The sequence below is a fragment of the Vigna unguiculata genome, chromosome 9 (assembly GCF_037176805.1).
Source record: "Vigna unguiculata cultivar grain cowpea cultivar isolate G323 ecotype 2 chromosome 9, ASM3717680v1, whole genome shotgun sequence".
Taxonomy (NCBI): domain Eukaryota; kingdom Viridiplantae; phylum Streptophyta; class Magnoliopsida; order Fabales; family Fabaceae; genus Vigna; species Vigna unguiculata.
In genome coordinates this window covers 34883433-34897572 of record NC_140800.1, presented here as the reverse complement: position 1 = coordinate 34897572, position 14140 = coordinate 34883433, and the positions used below count along the sequence as shown (strand labels likewise).

Genomic DNA, 14140 nt, shown 5'->3' with positions numbered 1-14140 from the left:
GCGCATGGGAGTTTGCACGGGTGCATATCTTAATGTGTGTTTATGCATGAATGCGCACGTGTATATGTATAAATTTTTTCTTGCATTTATATACTTATGTTAGTTGTAAATATTCTTCTTTTCGCAACACTTTTTGCCAATATAATTAGTGATTTCATTGTTGTCGTTATGGATAACTTAAATGCTAACAAAAATAATTAAGTCTAAGTTGAAAAATAAAAAAATCTTTTAATGTTGTGTTTTGAATGTACTTCTAATTTAACTAGGGCTCAATTTGACATAACAAATTACACACTAATAAAGTTAAGAACTAAAAAAAGCTTTAAATTTGAAAATTTAAATAAAAATTCAGTTTAATTTTATATCATTTTATATTTATCAACTAATTTAATAATTTTATAAGCAATAGGTTAAATGTTTTATTTTAAAATAAGTAAAGGAATTAAACACCTATTAGCGTGTAAGTTAAATTTATTACTCACATCCTTAATTCCTATATTGATGAACAGGAAATAAACTTCCGCCTTCGGAACTTATATTGGATATTAGAAACATATTTTTAGAAATATTATAACTGAATGTTATTCTGAAATAGCTAAAAATAAGTTTGGTTCATTTTCTTATTTATTTTCAGAAGTACTTTTCAAAATTATAAAACACAAATAAAAATAAAATCAAAGTTAAATATGGACACTACAACAAATTTATCATATAATGACTAATTTTAGTGACAAAATAAATAATCATCATAATGACCAATTTAACTAAACTTTCTTTTATTTTGAATAAAAAATTATAATGATTTCTAAATTGATAATTAAAGAAATTGGTCTCTAATTAGTCATTTGAAGTCTAATTTCATTGGTAATAAAAAGTTAGTAGTTAATGTTAGTGACCAATTCATATTAGAAATTATTTTACCAATTTAGAGACCAATTATTCATTATAAAAACTATTCTGATTACCAATCACTTTTAGTTTATAAATTAATATATAAATTAGTCACAATGAAGTGACTAATTATTTTTTATCACTAAAATTTGTCATTATTAAGAGATTTTTTTTGTAGTTGGACAAAAAAAATAACTCTACTTTTTTCTTGAAAATGTAATATTTTTATTCCTTGGAAATAAAATTTGTACAAACATAAAAAGATAAAATTTATAAAAATAAAATATATTTATAACATTTTGTATTACTCTATAATGAATCTGAAAACAAATATTTCCAATTTTACAATTCTCAAAATGCAAAATAAACGCCTCCTTTCCTTCCGATATACAAACCTAAAACAATTCAGACCTAAAGTTAAAGTTTACGATGTTGAGATGCAGTGGAAAAGTTTTAGAATATATTGCAGACGAAGAATGATAGATTAATAAAGTTTTTTTTTTTTTACAAATTTTGATAAATTATCTATTTAGATAAAAAAAACTATTTTATTACTTTATTTTAGTTAAAAAATAAAAAATCAATCTATTTTAATTTTATTTATGAAACTTTATTAAATTTGTCAAAAAGATAATTTTTCATTGCAGGCTGTACTGGTCGTGGTTAGTCGCACTGCAACACAACCCTCCAAAACCTAAGGTGGAGACAATTTTAATATTTACACAGCACAACCACTTTCTAGGGTTTATTCTGTCTATAAAATGACGTATCCCAACTTTTCAACAAGTATTTAGGCCCTCCACGTAAGCCCTCATGTATGCCTCTCGCTCTTCTTCCCGTGTATATTCAACACCTTTTTAGTACTTTTACGTTGATTTTCTTCCAACTAAAAAAGCACACAAAACAAATCTTATTTTTGGAGGGCATAATTTCACTACTATTAATAAAAAAAAAAATACATAGCCATTTGAGTCATCATTTACCATTGAATCATAAAGAGAAAAAAAAAGTAATAGATTAACAGGATTCAAAGTGAATCCAAAATTTGTGGGGATGGCTTCGGAGAAAATCGAGCGAACTGCAATTGAAATGAACAATGAGGATACAAATTTGAGGGAACATTCTTCTCCTCCTCCTCCTCCATCGCAAAAATCATCCAAAACTCAAAATTTGGGAATCACAGAAAGATCTTTCTCTGCTGCAGGCGCCGCCTTCTTTTCAGTCATCATTGCCAATCCCCTCGATGTTGCCAAGGTGCCTTTCAATTTTATTCTTACACAGCGGAATCTCTCTTACATTGTTTTTTCTCTATCCTTTCTTCTTCCTAACCATTAATGAATTGTAGTTTTGATAGTCCAAAATTGTTTTCTTATGTTCAGTTTGTGTCGATACCTTTACGTGGCATTTCGTAACCTCATTTTTCCTGGTGTCTTATAGCTTTACGCTTTCTTTTTCTTTCTTTTCGTTTGTTCGGATTAATTATTCGGAAATCATTCATGGACAGCAAGAAAAGGAAAAGATAGGGTAAATTATATAATATAATAGGAAGAGAGGCAAAGAAAAATTATAGGTGCTATCAGATGATTGATGATATACAGTAGTGTTTAAGTTTCATTACTTCTAATTATTGGTGTACTGTGATTTGTTTTGCCCATGTATCAGACAAGGTTGCAAGCACAAGCAGCAGGGGTTGCATATTCTCATCCACTCAGTAATATGACTAGTAGAATGGCTTGTTTTGGCCCAAATATGGTACGCAAGGAACATAAACTTTTGCTGTTTTGTCTGTCTACAAAACAAACTCTTCTTAAATGCTTGTTTTGTCTGGTTGAATGATTTTGTTTTGTTTTAAATCCAACTTAGTTGGTAAAATGAAAAATTTATATAAGATTTTCCTGAATAGAGTTGTGCAATTAATTTGGCATTACCAATGTTATTCTTAGATGTTTGCTGATTTAAGGTGTTCTCCATCATGCCACCGGGCTGGAATCCAAGGAACAGTGTCCATCTGTCCTCCTGAGTGCTTTCGTTACAAAGGAACACTGGATGTCATCAACAAAATTATCCATCAGGTTCGTTTTCTTTTTTCTATTCTAAAACTACTTAGAAGATGTCATGTTAGAATATAAGAGAAAATTGTCAAAATATTATTATTTATTATGGAATGACAATTTGGTATTGCAGGAGGGAGTTGGTAAGCTGTGGAGAGGCACAAATGCTGGCCTGGTTCTTGCAGTACCAACTGTAGGTTAACATTTTGAATGAACGGAGATTTATTGATGTGTTAATAAAAACAAAATGACTCTGACATAACTTTTTGTGTGGTGAAATAAGGTGGGAATCTACCTTCCTTGCTATGACATTTTACGCAATTGGTTGGAGGATTTCACAGCTAAAAATGCTCCAACTACAGTTCCTTATGTACCGTTAGTGGCTGGTTCATTGGCGCGCTCTCTAGCTTGTGCAACTTGCTATCCTATTGAACTTGCTAGAACTCGTATGCAGGTATTTACAACATATATTTTCGCACCCAATGTGGGAAAGCTCTAGCTTTTTTCACTTTTTATATTCATCAAGTGTTTGTTTAAGTCACATTTTTCAATGTCATTATGCTAACTCAATGTTGTCATCATTATCATTGGCCAATTCCAATTTCTAATGACACTATTGTGTCTTTGTTTATTTGGAGGCCTAACAGTCTTACTATGTTTGAATCGGTGAAAGTTAGTGGACTAGAGTGACATCTTACTTAGTTTTTTGGATTGAAAAATTAGGATATATAAAACCTATAGGAACCTATTTCATGTTATTTAATTATTAATTATCTCTATAATTTAACAAAAAATTATGCTTTTAGTAATGATCATTGTTTTGTGCTTGTCGATTTTTTTCGTGATCATTCAACCTTCAACTTTCTTAGTTGTGGTTGGCCTATTGATAAGCTAAGTACGTGCTTTCACTATCCAATCTGTCTTGTTCTGCCAAATCTTTTTAATAACTTTATGATTAATGTCATTTCATTCCCATTCAAAAGATGGAATAGGAATTTTGGTTCCAATTTATTATAAAATATCTAAATAATAGAATCATTTCTTTGTTTTATTATGTTCTAGTCCCTTTCATCGTCCTGTGTTGCAGTCCTCCCTACCATGTCACATTTCATATTTTCAATAATCCAAACATGGACTAAAATTGTGTATTATTCTATTGTAACAAATGTTTCATATTTAATTTATTCTGTATGTTCTATTATATATTTTAATTCTTCTAAAAGTTAATAGTGATGTAATTAAGTTTTATGTTGACTTCAAGTTATATGTTCTATTCCACAAACTCTTTGGGTTCTGCTGATTTTGTTTGGAGAATTATGGGGTTTTGATTTATTGATTTTGGATGTAGGCATTTAAAGTAACTCAAATTGATAAAAAGCCTCCTGGAGTGTTTCAGACACTGCTTGGTGTTATGTCGCATGTCAAAAGCACAAATCATCCACAAAGTAATTGTAAGTTCTTAACATAATAAATTTGATTAGGTAACATCTTCTTCCAACTGCGACACGAGGCTATAAATATATATAAATTAATAAGGTAAAATGGTAAAAGAATTATTACATAATCATGGGATTGTTGATCATTTGATAATATATAGTGCGAGGTTATCGTCTTTTGTGGACTGGCATGGGAGCTCAACTTGCTCGTGATGTACCCTTCTCTGCCATTTGTTGGTCCACACTTGAACCAGTGAGTTTCTTTCATGAATATTCATTTCTTATTCTCTAGCTTTGTTTTGTAATGCCAATTACTGTTGCATTGCAGACTAGAAGAAAACTTCTTAGTTTTGCTAGACATGATGAGGCTAATGTGTTTAGTGTTGTTGGAGCAAATTTCGGAGCTGGTTTTCTTGCTGGAACTATAGCAGCTGGAGTTACATGTCCTTTAGATGTTGCAAAGACTCGAAGGCAGATAGAGGTTTCTGCTCTATTTTCTTAAACAACTATTTGAATTAATATATGTTTCATAAGTTGATCTTATTCTTATGTAATGTTGTAGAAGGATCCTATGAAGGCATTGAAAATGACTACGAGACAAACATTAATGGATGTGTGGAGGTATGCCATAGTTTGGATTATTTGTTTGAATTAATGAATGTGTTGATATAAATTGTTACTGATATGTTTGATTTAAACAAAATTTTCAGAGATGGAGGCTTGAAAGGATTGTTTGCAGGTTTTGGTCCACGAGTTTGTCGATTAGGGCCTTCTGTTGCATTAGTGATTTCGTTTTATGAAGTTGTCAAGTTTGGTCTGCATCGTCAACACTACAACACATCATCATGATTCAATCCTTCTTATTATGCCACCTTTCTTGCTGCAAAAACAAATTTTAATCGAAAGTTTTGGAGATTGATTGAGCAACATTAACTTTTTGGAACAGAATAGAATAGGAAAATCATCGGCATAGGACAAACTCTTAGGTTTTTTTGAGTTTTTCTTTTTATCCTTGTAAATTGATTTTGACAAGCACAAGTTTTGTTACAGTTGAGATTCTACTTATGAACTGATTGAAACTTTTTTGTTCCTCTCAAAAATCTCTAAATGTGAAAAAAAAAAAATCTTAGCATAGTTTTTTTTATTATTATTATAAAATGTAAAAGATACACTTTGGAATATCCTTTTCATAGCGTGTAAGAATTGCCTGGAATACTATTTCTGAGAAACATAGGCCCAAACATAAGGAAAAAAAACAAAAATACTTTTAAAAATAAAATACAATATGATAAGTCTTTACATGTTAACCATGAATATACCAAAGCAATAAATTTTAGTTAGTAAAGTAATTGATAAATCAAGTAGTGATTGATTCACATATTGCATTTATAATTTCGTTTAATCAAAAATGTCAAATTAAAAATGCACATACCTTTGTAAAAAGTGTCTTATCATGTTCTAGAAGTTTTTTTTTCGAAAACATTTTCTTTGTAAAAAATAAAATAAAATATTTGTGGTGTAAGCAAAACATGTTTGTGTTAAATGTGAAAACTTAGTTTTATGACGTGTGTGATTGTCTTTAAAAAAAATTAAAATTTTGCTTGAAAAACTTAGTTTGGTAGAAACAAGCGTGCAAACTTAATTTTAATGCAAAACTTAGATTTATTACAATTTTAACCCGAACCTAATTTACAAACTTTAATTAAGCATAGAAATCAAAATTATTTTTTCGTTAAATTGATAAAATGGTGATTTTGTCTTTAATCTTTTCTCTTGTTAAATCGATAAATTTGTGATTTTCTCCACACTTATTTTTAAGGTTTTCTGTATTTCAAGTCCAGCACATGTAATTTTAAACTCAAGTTAAATCCTTTCATCAAACTCCATGATAATCATATTACAAGCATGTCTTTACAAACTTTAAAATTGCTAGTAACTTATCCGTTTTCCTAACTTGTTATTTATTTTATAATCAAAATTAAATTTATTTGTAATTCAAAATAGTTTCTCCTTATAGTTGTTTGGTCTTAAACAATAGTAAAAAAGAGTTAAATACACCAAAACCTAATAAAACATTACCAAAATATAGCTTGACACAAATAAAAGAACTAATTAGTTCAAATAATCACATGTTATTCTCTAATAAAAAAATGGGTTGAATGTGTTGTTGTTTGCTAATTTTGAGTTAAAATTAAAATTAGTCTCCTTTCAAAACTTTGGTTACTACATTCCAAATATTTATTACATTTTTTCATGATTTATTCTAAAATTAATTTTATTAATTATGTGATTCATATTTTAGTTGATATATATATATATATATATATATATATATATAATTTTTTCAGTTTCAAAAATAGAATAAAGAATTAAAAATATAAAAAAGAAACATTAAAATTCTCTTAAATTATAAAAAATATTATATAAAAAAATTATCCTGTAACCTTGAGGCGTAGGTAATGCTGTCATTATCTTTTTGCAGTAAAGCCAATTTTGATCTCCCTACGCAATCCACAATTTTACTTTCCTGTTTTACAAATGAAAAATTGGTTTCATATTCACAATTACTCTAATATTCAATTATACCGTTGTTTTATTTCTTTTATTTGGGTTTATTTGAACCTGAATATAACACATACATTTAGTGTACCACAAACAATTATGTAAATAAATAAAAGTAATAAGAATGAAAAACTGAAGATTGGATTAAAATTGTAATTCTTTTGCAAATTTAGAAACTCAGTGTTTCGGTTTTAAAATGAAGAGACTACCTTTGCGAAATGAACAAAAGAGAGACAAGAAAGGTATATATGAAGTCTTTTACATTTTATATTGTATTATGAAATTATTTGTTTCACCTCAAATATAAGGTAAGATAGCATGTACATTACTTAATCTATTATTTGGTGTGCATTAAACATCGTAACAGGATATTATAACAAAATAAAATTTGTTGTACTTAACAATAAATACATGAAATAGAAATAGAAAACTCTGCTTCATTGCTTCAAATACCAAACTGGTTTGGTATAAAACTTGGAACATAATGTCATTCCAATGTTCAAAATATCTGTCAATTAACCTACAAAGCTTAGCCACATTTCATCCATGTTATTATGTCTGTTATCCCAGAGAGTTTCGTGTTTCGTTTGTTAAGTATTATTTATTATCATTATTTAACATCTTTTATCTTATCTAAATGTTTGAAAAGAAAGACAAAGCGCAATAAGTAAATAAAAAGTAGTCAGAAATAGGATATACTCATTGAATTCTTAAGATATTACAATAAGACCCGAATTCGTTTAAAATTTATCCCTTCCTAGTCCTCCAATGCCTCTCTCTCTCTCTCTCTCTCTTTGCCAATGACCATCCATCAATTTAAAAATAAAGCAGTAGTCCCTTGATGACTTAATGCATTATATAGGTGAGCACCAAGGCCAGAAGCATAAGAACATATGCAACTGCTTGGTCAATTGTGGTGCCTGCAAAATACCAACAATTTATTAGCTATCTGCACTGTGCTCCTTCAAAAATCTTCAGTCTTTAAGTATTGAAAATTGTTCACAGAAAAAGCAATGAAAGAAGAATGAAATCCAGAATAGAGAGAAATACCATCGCTTGTTGGGGCAGGAGCTGGAGCAGTGACTTGTGAAGAAGCCACACTCATGAGAGCTGCAATGATGAGGAAAAGAAAGGTAACCACCCTGAATGAAGCACTGGAAACGGCCATGTTTCTCTCTGCAGGTATGTCTTTCTTCTTCTTATTGATTTTCTTTTCTCTCTCTCCTTTCTTTTCTCAAACTTGAGAGAGAAAGAAAGGAGAGAGAAGACAAAGTAGCTAAGCCTGTGTAAGAAAGATGTTTGGGGTGGTGAGATTCAAGAGCCCTATCAAAGCCCTTTTATAATGCCAATGCACTCTTTTCAGATGTGGAATGAAGGGTGCACCCGCACTTTCAGGGTTCTGTTTCCCTTTTCTTTCGTTCAATATTGTTACTAACAACATTTGGTCAAACCAACTCATATTTACTTAATATACGTTTCGTTTACCTTAAAACAACCCATTTGAGTAGTTTCAACAATAACTTCACAGTTTAATTGATAAGTATTGGAAATGTAAAAAAATTGGCCATATTAACTAGTTAGAATGACTTTCAAAATAATTATTATAAAAATTAATAAGTTCATCATTTATAATAATTGTTAATAAATGACAAAAATATATTAAACAACAAATCAAACTAGTTTAGCTGGTTTTCAGTTTTCTCCTTGAAATAAGATAGCTGCTGTTTCACATAGTTCGCAGTTCCATTATTTTGCTACACGTATTCTAATTATTGCCCTTAATTCCTTAAAATAAACAGAGAGGACAAACTAAGGATTTCATGTTGAGAAAAATAAAAATTGCGTACTTTTCTTTGCCATAATTACTAAAACTACGATAATAACTATAAAAGAGTAACAGTGGACAGAATATGCATGCACGTACAGGCACCATAATATTTAAATTGAAACAAACAAAAGACACACACACATAACTGTGGATCCTAAGACTGAACGAAGTTAAGGAAAGAAAGTGTTCTCTTTGTTTATGTAGATCTGGTATAGTTGCTTTGAGTAGCGAATGGCAAAGGTTCTGCATAGTTCAACTGCTGTGGGGTCATATTCTTGCAATTCCTTGACAGACTTCTTCAAACCACCACAAGGATCTCCATGAGTGAGGTACTCGGCCAAAGTGCTGCCTCTGTAAAAGCAAGAAAACACGAGAAAGAAACTGATATAAAATAGACTTTGAACTCACTAACTAAAATTGCTAGTTTTTTCTCCGAACTACTTTTCGAATGGTCTTTAACATCGGAAGATAAAAGATGAACAAAAATTATATTATTTGACTATGAGATGAGATTGCAAAGCAGAGGGGAGGGCAGAGTCTGCGTATGGCTTCTGAATGCACTCTCTTTTACTACATATTCTGTGTTCATTAATCAATATTGTTTCTCTCATTAACATCAGTTACTATCAGATCAATTCAAAGAAATGGGTTAACCCTGTTATGCATGCTAATTCATAAATGCAATTTTCAAAACAAAAATATGTCCAAATAAGATAGAACTAAATTAATTTTTAACTACATTCTAAAACTCTTTTCATTTAATTATTTAAAAAATAATAGTTTTTAGTTGTGCTCCCGGACTCAGAAAATCTCCAATGACGATCTAATGGTAATCTATGACTAGAGTATTTAAAATTGTGTTGTCCACGCTTTAAGACCTGAGGAGAATTTTAAACTTGGTCTGGTTGGCGGTTATTCGGATTATGTGAATCTCTTGTTATAGAGAATCTTATCTTCTCAACCGCCAATTCCCTCCAAAACAGGGTTCCAATTTAGAGAGATAAGATCCTGCATCAATTCACCCCGTCCCACCCCCACACAGAAAAAAGAGACAATGTGCAACTTCTACTCTAAAACAAACATAATATTTATGTTGTAGATGTCTCCAGCATGCGTAGAAAAACCATGAACCTTTTAGGAATCATACCATGTTAAATAAGTGCAGCATAGCCAACATTATACATTGTCAGTTATTATCTGTGCTTCTACCTGTTAGCATCAAACCTGCTGAATCCTCGCTGGTTAGTATACAATGTTCCCCTGCTCATCTGTTCCTCGGAAGTTTGCTGTTGATAGAGAGCACACACAGCCTTCATACACAATTCAGAATCTTTCCCAAAAGCTGCAAGCATATCAGCCTCAAATTCCCACTCCATGTGATCTTTCTTCCTCTGAATTTGTGATAATATCTTACTGAAGTCTATGTCCTCATCAGATTCACCTCTTGCATCATCCATCTGATTATCTGGTACATCTTGTGAGTTACAGGAATCCGAGTTCACATCCCCATCAGATGCATCTTGTGATTTGCTTGATGCATCATCATAAGACAACTCATCAAGATCGTCAACAATAAAATCACTCAAGCCTTCATCTCCACAATCAGAGAAATCCTCTTGTGACTCCTCATCAACAGTAGTAGCATTTTTTGGATTACATTGTTGATGTTTGGCCTTACTAGATGTATACGATGTTCTACCTTCTTCACTTTTTTTGGCCAATTTTCTGAGTGGCTTTATACGCTGCCTAGGTGTTACTGTCCCGGTAACGTTGTACACTGCTGAAGTAGAAGCAGCTACTAAGTTATTTGTGTCACATCTGACTTCATCAGGTCTTACTGTCTGAATATGCATCCTCTTTAATTTACAAATCGGCACATCATCATCGTCACTTTCTGACTCACTTGAGACAACATTACAATTTCGTTTCCTCTTAGGTGTTACCACAAAAGGTAAATCTTCACCAGAATTCCTATCTTCCTCCTTGTTTTTGTCATAACTGCTAGACATCTTCTCATTTTCTGCAGGAACACACGATGTAACAAAAATATCTCTGCTACCCTCACTATCTAGAAAAGGGTGTTGGGCAACATTGGGTTCATCATCACTGTCAACGATATCAATTGCAAAAACAGAAGCAGATTCTGCAACAAAGGGTGCAGATAGAGCCATCGTTTTGCTGGGTTTCTCTCCAATCTCAAATGTCATTTTCCTTTTAACTCTCCCAACACATAGCACTTTAGACTCGATAACTGGTTCTAGATGCGAACTACCACCAGTCCTAATCATACCACTTTCCTCGTTCTTTCCACTTTCTTCATGGTAATAATTGCCACCTTCCAGCTTCAACTGTGAGGCCCATGATTCCAGTTTCCGGTACCTGTCTTTCCAGACCTCAAACTCACTCTCATACTTTTTCTTCTCACATTCCAGAATACTGTTTTCAATCAATAGTTGTTCAACCTCATTATCACGTGTCAAATCAATAACCATGTCCACTTCTCCATCTTTTACATTGCCAACTTTTTTCTCATTACGCCCTCCACTAAACATCCTCAAAACTTCCACCTCGCCTTCAAGTGCCCTGAGTTTAGCCTCAAGTGCTTCACATTGCTCATCTTTCTTCTGAAGCTTAAACTCTAACTCGGCACACCTCATTTCATCTTTCTTGCTTCTCTCTTCCCATTCATTACATCTACAACTTTCTGACATGTTATTGATAACAACATTGAGGTTTGACATTTCTTTATCTACCTTCAATTCCTCTTCAACAACCTCCATCAAAAGGGATTTGCAATATTTTTGTTAAAGAAGACCTACATTCCTGTCTCAGAAAGCCTGCGTTCGTAATTTTTAATATGATTAAATCCAAAAATTATGATAATTAGAAATGGAAAAATCCACTTATAGTATACTGAGAAAGAGAGAGAAAATGCAATTTCTAAAACCCATCAAAGCGCGCTTGCAAAAACAAAAGAACAGAACTAAATCAAATGCTTTTTACTCTCTAGTTAAACCATAATTTGCCTTTAAAAAATTTGGGTTCCAATCCAATTTCATTTTTTCGTTGTTCATTTTTTGTTGTCTTGTTTTTTCTTAAAGAGTTCATATCTCATGTTCATGCTAGTATCGAGTCACACTAGTAAACAAGCCACAGACATGAACCAAAGCAAATACCTCTATTTTCTTCACGTATTATAGTAAAACTATATGAACGTAAGCTACCTTACAAAGAAACAGTGACTTCCATCCTGGGTTCAATTTTCGTTTTACCAAAAGGAAAATAGAAAAAAAATATATATTAAAAAAAGTAAATTGGAATAACTGCAGTGAACTTACATTAGAGTGTGCTTGGTCAGAAAAAGCTGGGAAATTTGGGGAATGAGTGTGTTTAGTAGAATGAACATAGTTAGGGTTTGTGGGGATTCTTTTGCCCTATTTAGAAGCATTCGAGTGACATTAGCGTGTGAATCAGACAAACCCAGTATAAAGAACAAAGAAACGTTGGTGAGAAGAACGAAAACTTTAACTTCGCGCGGTAACCGTAGACATGACGTGTAGCATCTCAACGGATCTCAGGCCCAGTAGCCAACATTGTAATGGGGTTGAGGCCAACTTCTTACTACACCTCCATAATTTCTTCATGCAACCTCCATACACTTAAAATTCTAATTGTACCCCTTTTCTAATTTTGAGTTTTGTAATACATAATTTAAAAATATTTCAGAATGTGTAATTTGAAATGCAAATATTATATTCTAAATTTTACATTTCAAATATAAATAAAAAATACATATTTCAGATTATATAATCAAAATACAAAATTTATATTTTAGAACATAAAATCCGAAGGATAAAATATAAAATATAATGTTTAACTTGAAATATAAAATTTATATTTCAGATTATACTATATAAGAAAAAAAATTATGTTATAAATTCAGTTTTGCATTCCAGTAACTATTAGATTAAATAAATGGTGATGATCCAGTTCTCGAAAGATGTTGTATTTCATTCAGGAATTTACGAGGCATGTATTTTATTGCACTTTCTTATGTATTACAAGCACAAGTTGTTTATTATTTGAGGGAAGAAGTACATATGAAACCCAAAATGAAGAAAAAAATAATAATTTAATTGGATTGTATATTTCATGTAAATATTATAATAGAAAATGTACTATTAATAAAAAAAAAATCGAGCGAGACATGTGATTGACAACGCATACAACAATTAGAGCTGTCAATTTAATTCAACTCATAAGACTTGGTTTTGTCCTCGTGAACTGAGACAATAAAGTGTATGGGACTAAAAGACTTTTCATTAAAAAAGTCTACAATTTTGGTCCTAATCGTTTAGGTCATTTGTAGCCTGTCTAAGTCGTCAACCTAGTAATGTCGGCTAAAGGGTAAAGCGAGTATAGGTCCGAAGGATAAAAGGGCCTAATTTTTTTTACTATTTATATTTTTTTATTAAATTAATTATAAAATTATGTTTAAGAAAAAAAGACCTCAAATTGTTTTTAGTACTAATTAATATACTTCTATTAAACTAATTATAAAATTATGTTTAAGATAAAAAAAAGGCCTCAAAAAAATATTTGATTACTAAAATAGCTCTATTAAATTAGTTATAACTTTATGTTTGCAAATAAAATTTAATTAAATTATTGTTAGTGTATGTTAAATTTTATTGGTAATAATTATCTTTATTCTCTTATAATCAATTTGGATTTTATTTCCATCCTTTAAATCTCTTGAATCTCATATTGTTCATGTGTATCAATTTTTTCATCCTTATTTCTAGTTAATATGTTTTTTCTTTCTATTGGTGTTGTTATTTTTATTCTGTTTTGTATTTGTATTAAAAATAGAAATGTGTTTATTTTGCCTAGTTTTTTTTTTTGTGAACATTTAGATTTATGGATTTCGAGAGTATTTTTTTCATATATCTTGAGGAAAAACTGAATTCTTTTACAAAATTATTAATTAGATTATGGTTTAGTCTTTTAATAGATTAATTGGGGTATAATTCAAAGTTTAGTTTTTTGTAGAAAAATAATTTAAGTTTAGAGAAAAAAAAGACTTACTATCGAGTTTAGAAGAACAATATTTTTGTAATTATTTTTATTGATGATTAATCTTAAAATAAACAACTTTGCAAGTTTATAAAAAAAGTTGAGACTTAAAAATGAAAAAGAGACTTGAGACTTCAATATACTTATTTTCTTGACAATTAGAACCAGATTTTATTGTTTTAATTCATTCGTTTTATATATTTATCTTTAGTAGTGTTTTATATATTATCAATTTTTTATTTCATGTAAAAGTATATAGATATGTCAACTATAAAATTTGAATAAGGCTATTCAAA

General features: G+C 30.5%; 3 protein-coding genes across 5 annotated transcripts; 1 reads left to right on the top strand and 2 right to left on the bottom strand.

Annotated features, from left to right (window-relative positions):
• Positions 1-1825: 1825 nt before the first annotated feature.
• Positions 1826-5427, top strand: MTM1 (manganese tracking factor for mitochondrial SOD2). Its single transcript, XM_028049600.2, has 10 exons — positions 1826-2145; positions 2554-2643; positions 2835-2963; positions 3076-3135; positions 3226-3396; positions 4291-4393; positions 4540-4631; positions 4707-4859; positions 4941-4999; positions 5089-5427. The coding sequence occupies exons 1-10, from the start codon at positions 1945-1947 to the stop codon at positions 5225-5227; spliced, it is 1197 nt and encodes a 398-aa protein (XP_027905401.1). The 5' UTR covers positions 1826-1944; the 3' UTR covers positions 5228-5427.
• A 2192-nt stretch (positions 5428-7619) lies between these two features.
• On the bottom strand, positions 7620-8263 carry LOC146883937 (arabinogalactan protein 41-like). The gene is made up of 2 exons (XM_085666218.1): positions 7991-8263; positions 7620-7860 (listed from the first exon to the last, which is right to left on the bottom strand). Exons 1-2 carry the CDS (start codon positions 8106-8108, stop codon positions 7787-7789), a joined length of 192 nt encoding a protein of 63 aa, XP_085522344.1. The 5' UTR covers positions 8109-8263; the 3' UTR covers positions 7620-7786.
• Positions 8264-8787: 524 nt separating this feature from the next.
• LOC114162373 (uncharacterized) lies at positions 8788-12268 on the bottom strand. Of its 3 annotated transcripts, none has more exons than XM_028046243.2 (3): positions 12107-12268; positions 9993-11605; positions 8788-9119 (listed from the first exon to the last, which is right to left on the bottom strand). In XM_028046243.2, exons 2-3 carry the CDS (start codon positions 11546-11548, stop codon positions 8939-8941), a joined length of 1737 nt encoding a protein of 578 aa, XP_027902044.1. In that variant the 5' UTR covers positions 11549-11605; positions 12107-12268; the 3' UTR covers positions 8788-8938. The 3 variants fall into 3 exon arrangements, 2 of the variants coding, with proteins under 2 accessions (XP_027902044.1, XP_027902043.1); XM_028046242.2 differs by having other exon boundaries at positions 9978-11605; positions 12107-12267; XR_014984415.1 differs by having other exon boundaries at positions 8983-9119; positions 9916-11605.
• Between the last annotated feature and the right edge of the window lie 1872 nt (positions 12269-14140).

Excerpts from the sequence above, each read along its gene's own strand:
- MTM1 (XM_028049600.2), top strand. The coding sequence starts at position 1,945 with ATGGCTTCGGAGAAAATCGAGCGAACTGCAATTGAAATGAACAATGAG. Across the intron at positions 2,146-2,553 it reads ATCCCCTCGATGTTGCCAAG|ACAAGGTTGCAAGCACAAGC; the intron begins GTGCCTTTCAAT and ends CCCATGTATCAG. Across the intron at positions 3,397-4,290 it reads TTGCTAGAACTCGTATGCAG|GCATTTAAAGTAACTCAAAT; the intron begins GTATTTACAACA and ends TTTTGGATGTAG.
- LOC146883937 (XM_085666218.1), bottom strand. The coding sequence starts at position 8,108 with ATGGCCGTTTCCAGTGCTTCATTCAGGGTGGTTACCTTTCTTTTCCTC. Across the intron at positions 7,861-7,990 it reads TCCTGCCCCAACAAGCGATG|GCACCACAATTGACCAAGCA; the intron begins GTATTTCTCTCT and ends GGTATTTTGCAG.
- LOC114162373 (XM_028046242.2), bottom strand. The coding sequence starts at position 11,548 with ATGGAGGTTGTTGAAGAGGAATTGAAGGTAGATAAAGAAATGTCAAAC. Across the intron at positions 9,120-9,977 it reads AGCAGGTTTGATGCTAACAG|AGGCAGCACTTTGGCCGAGT; the intron begins GTAGAAGCACAG and ends TTGCTTTTACAG.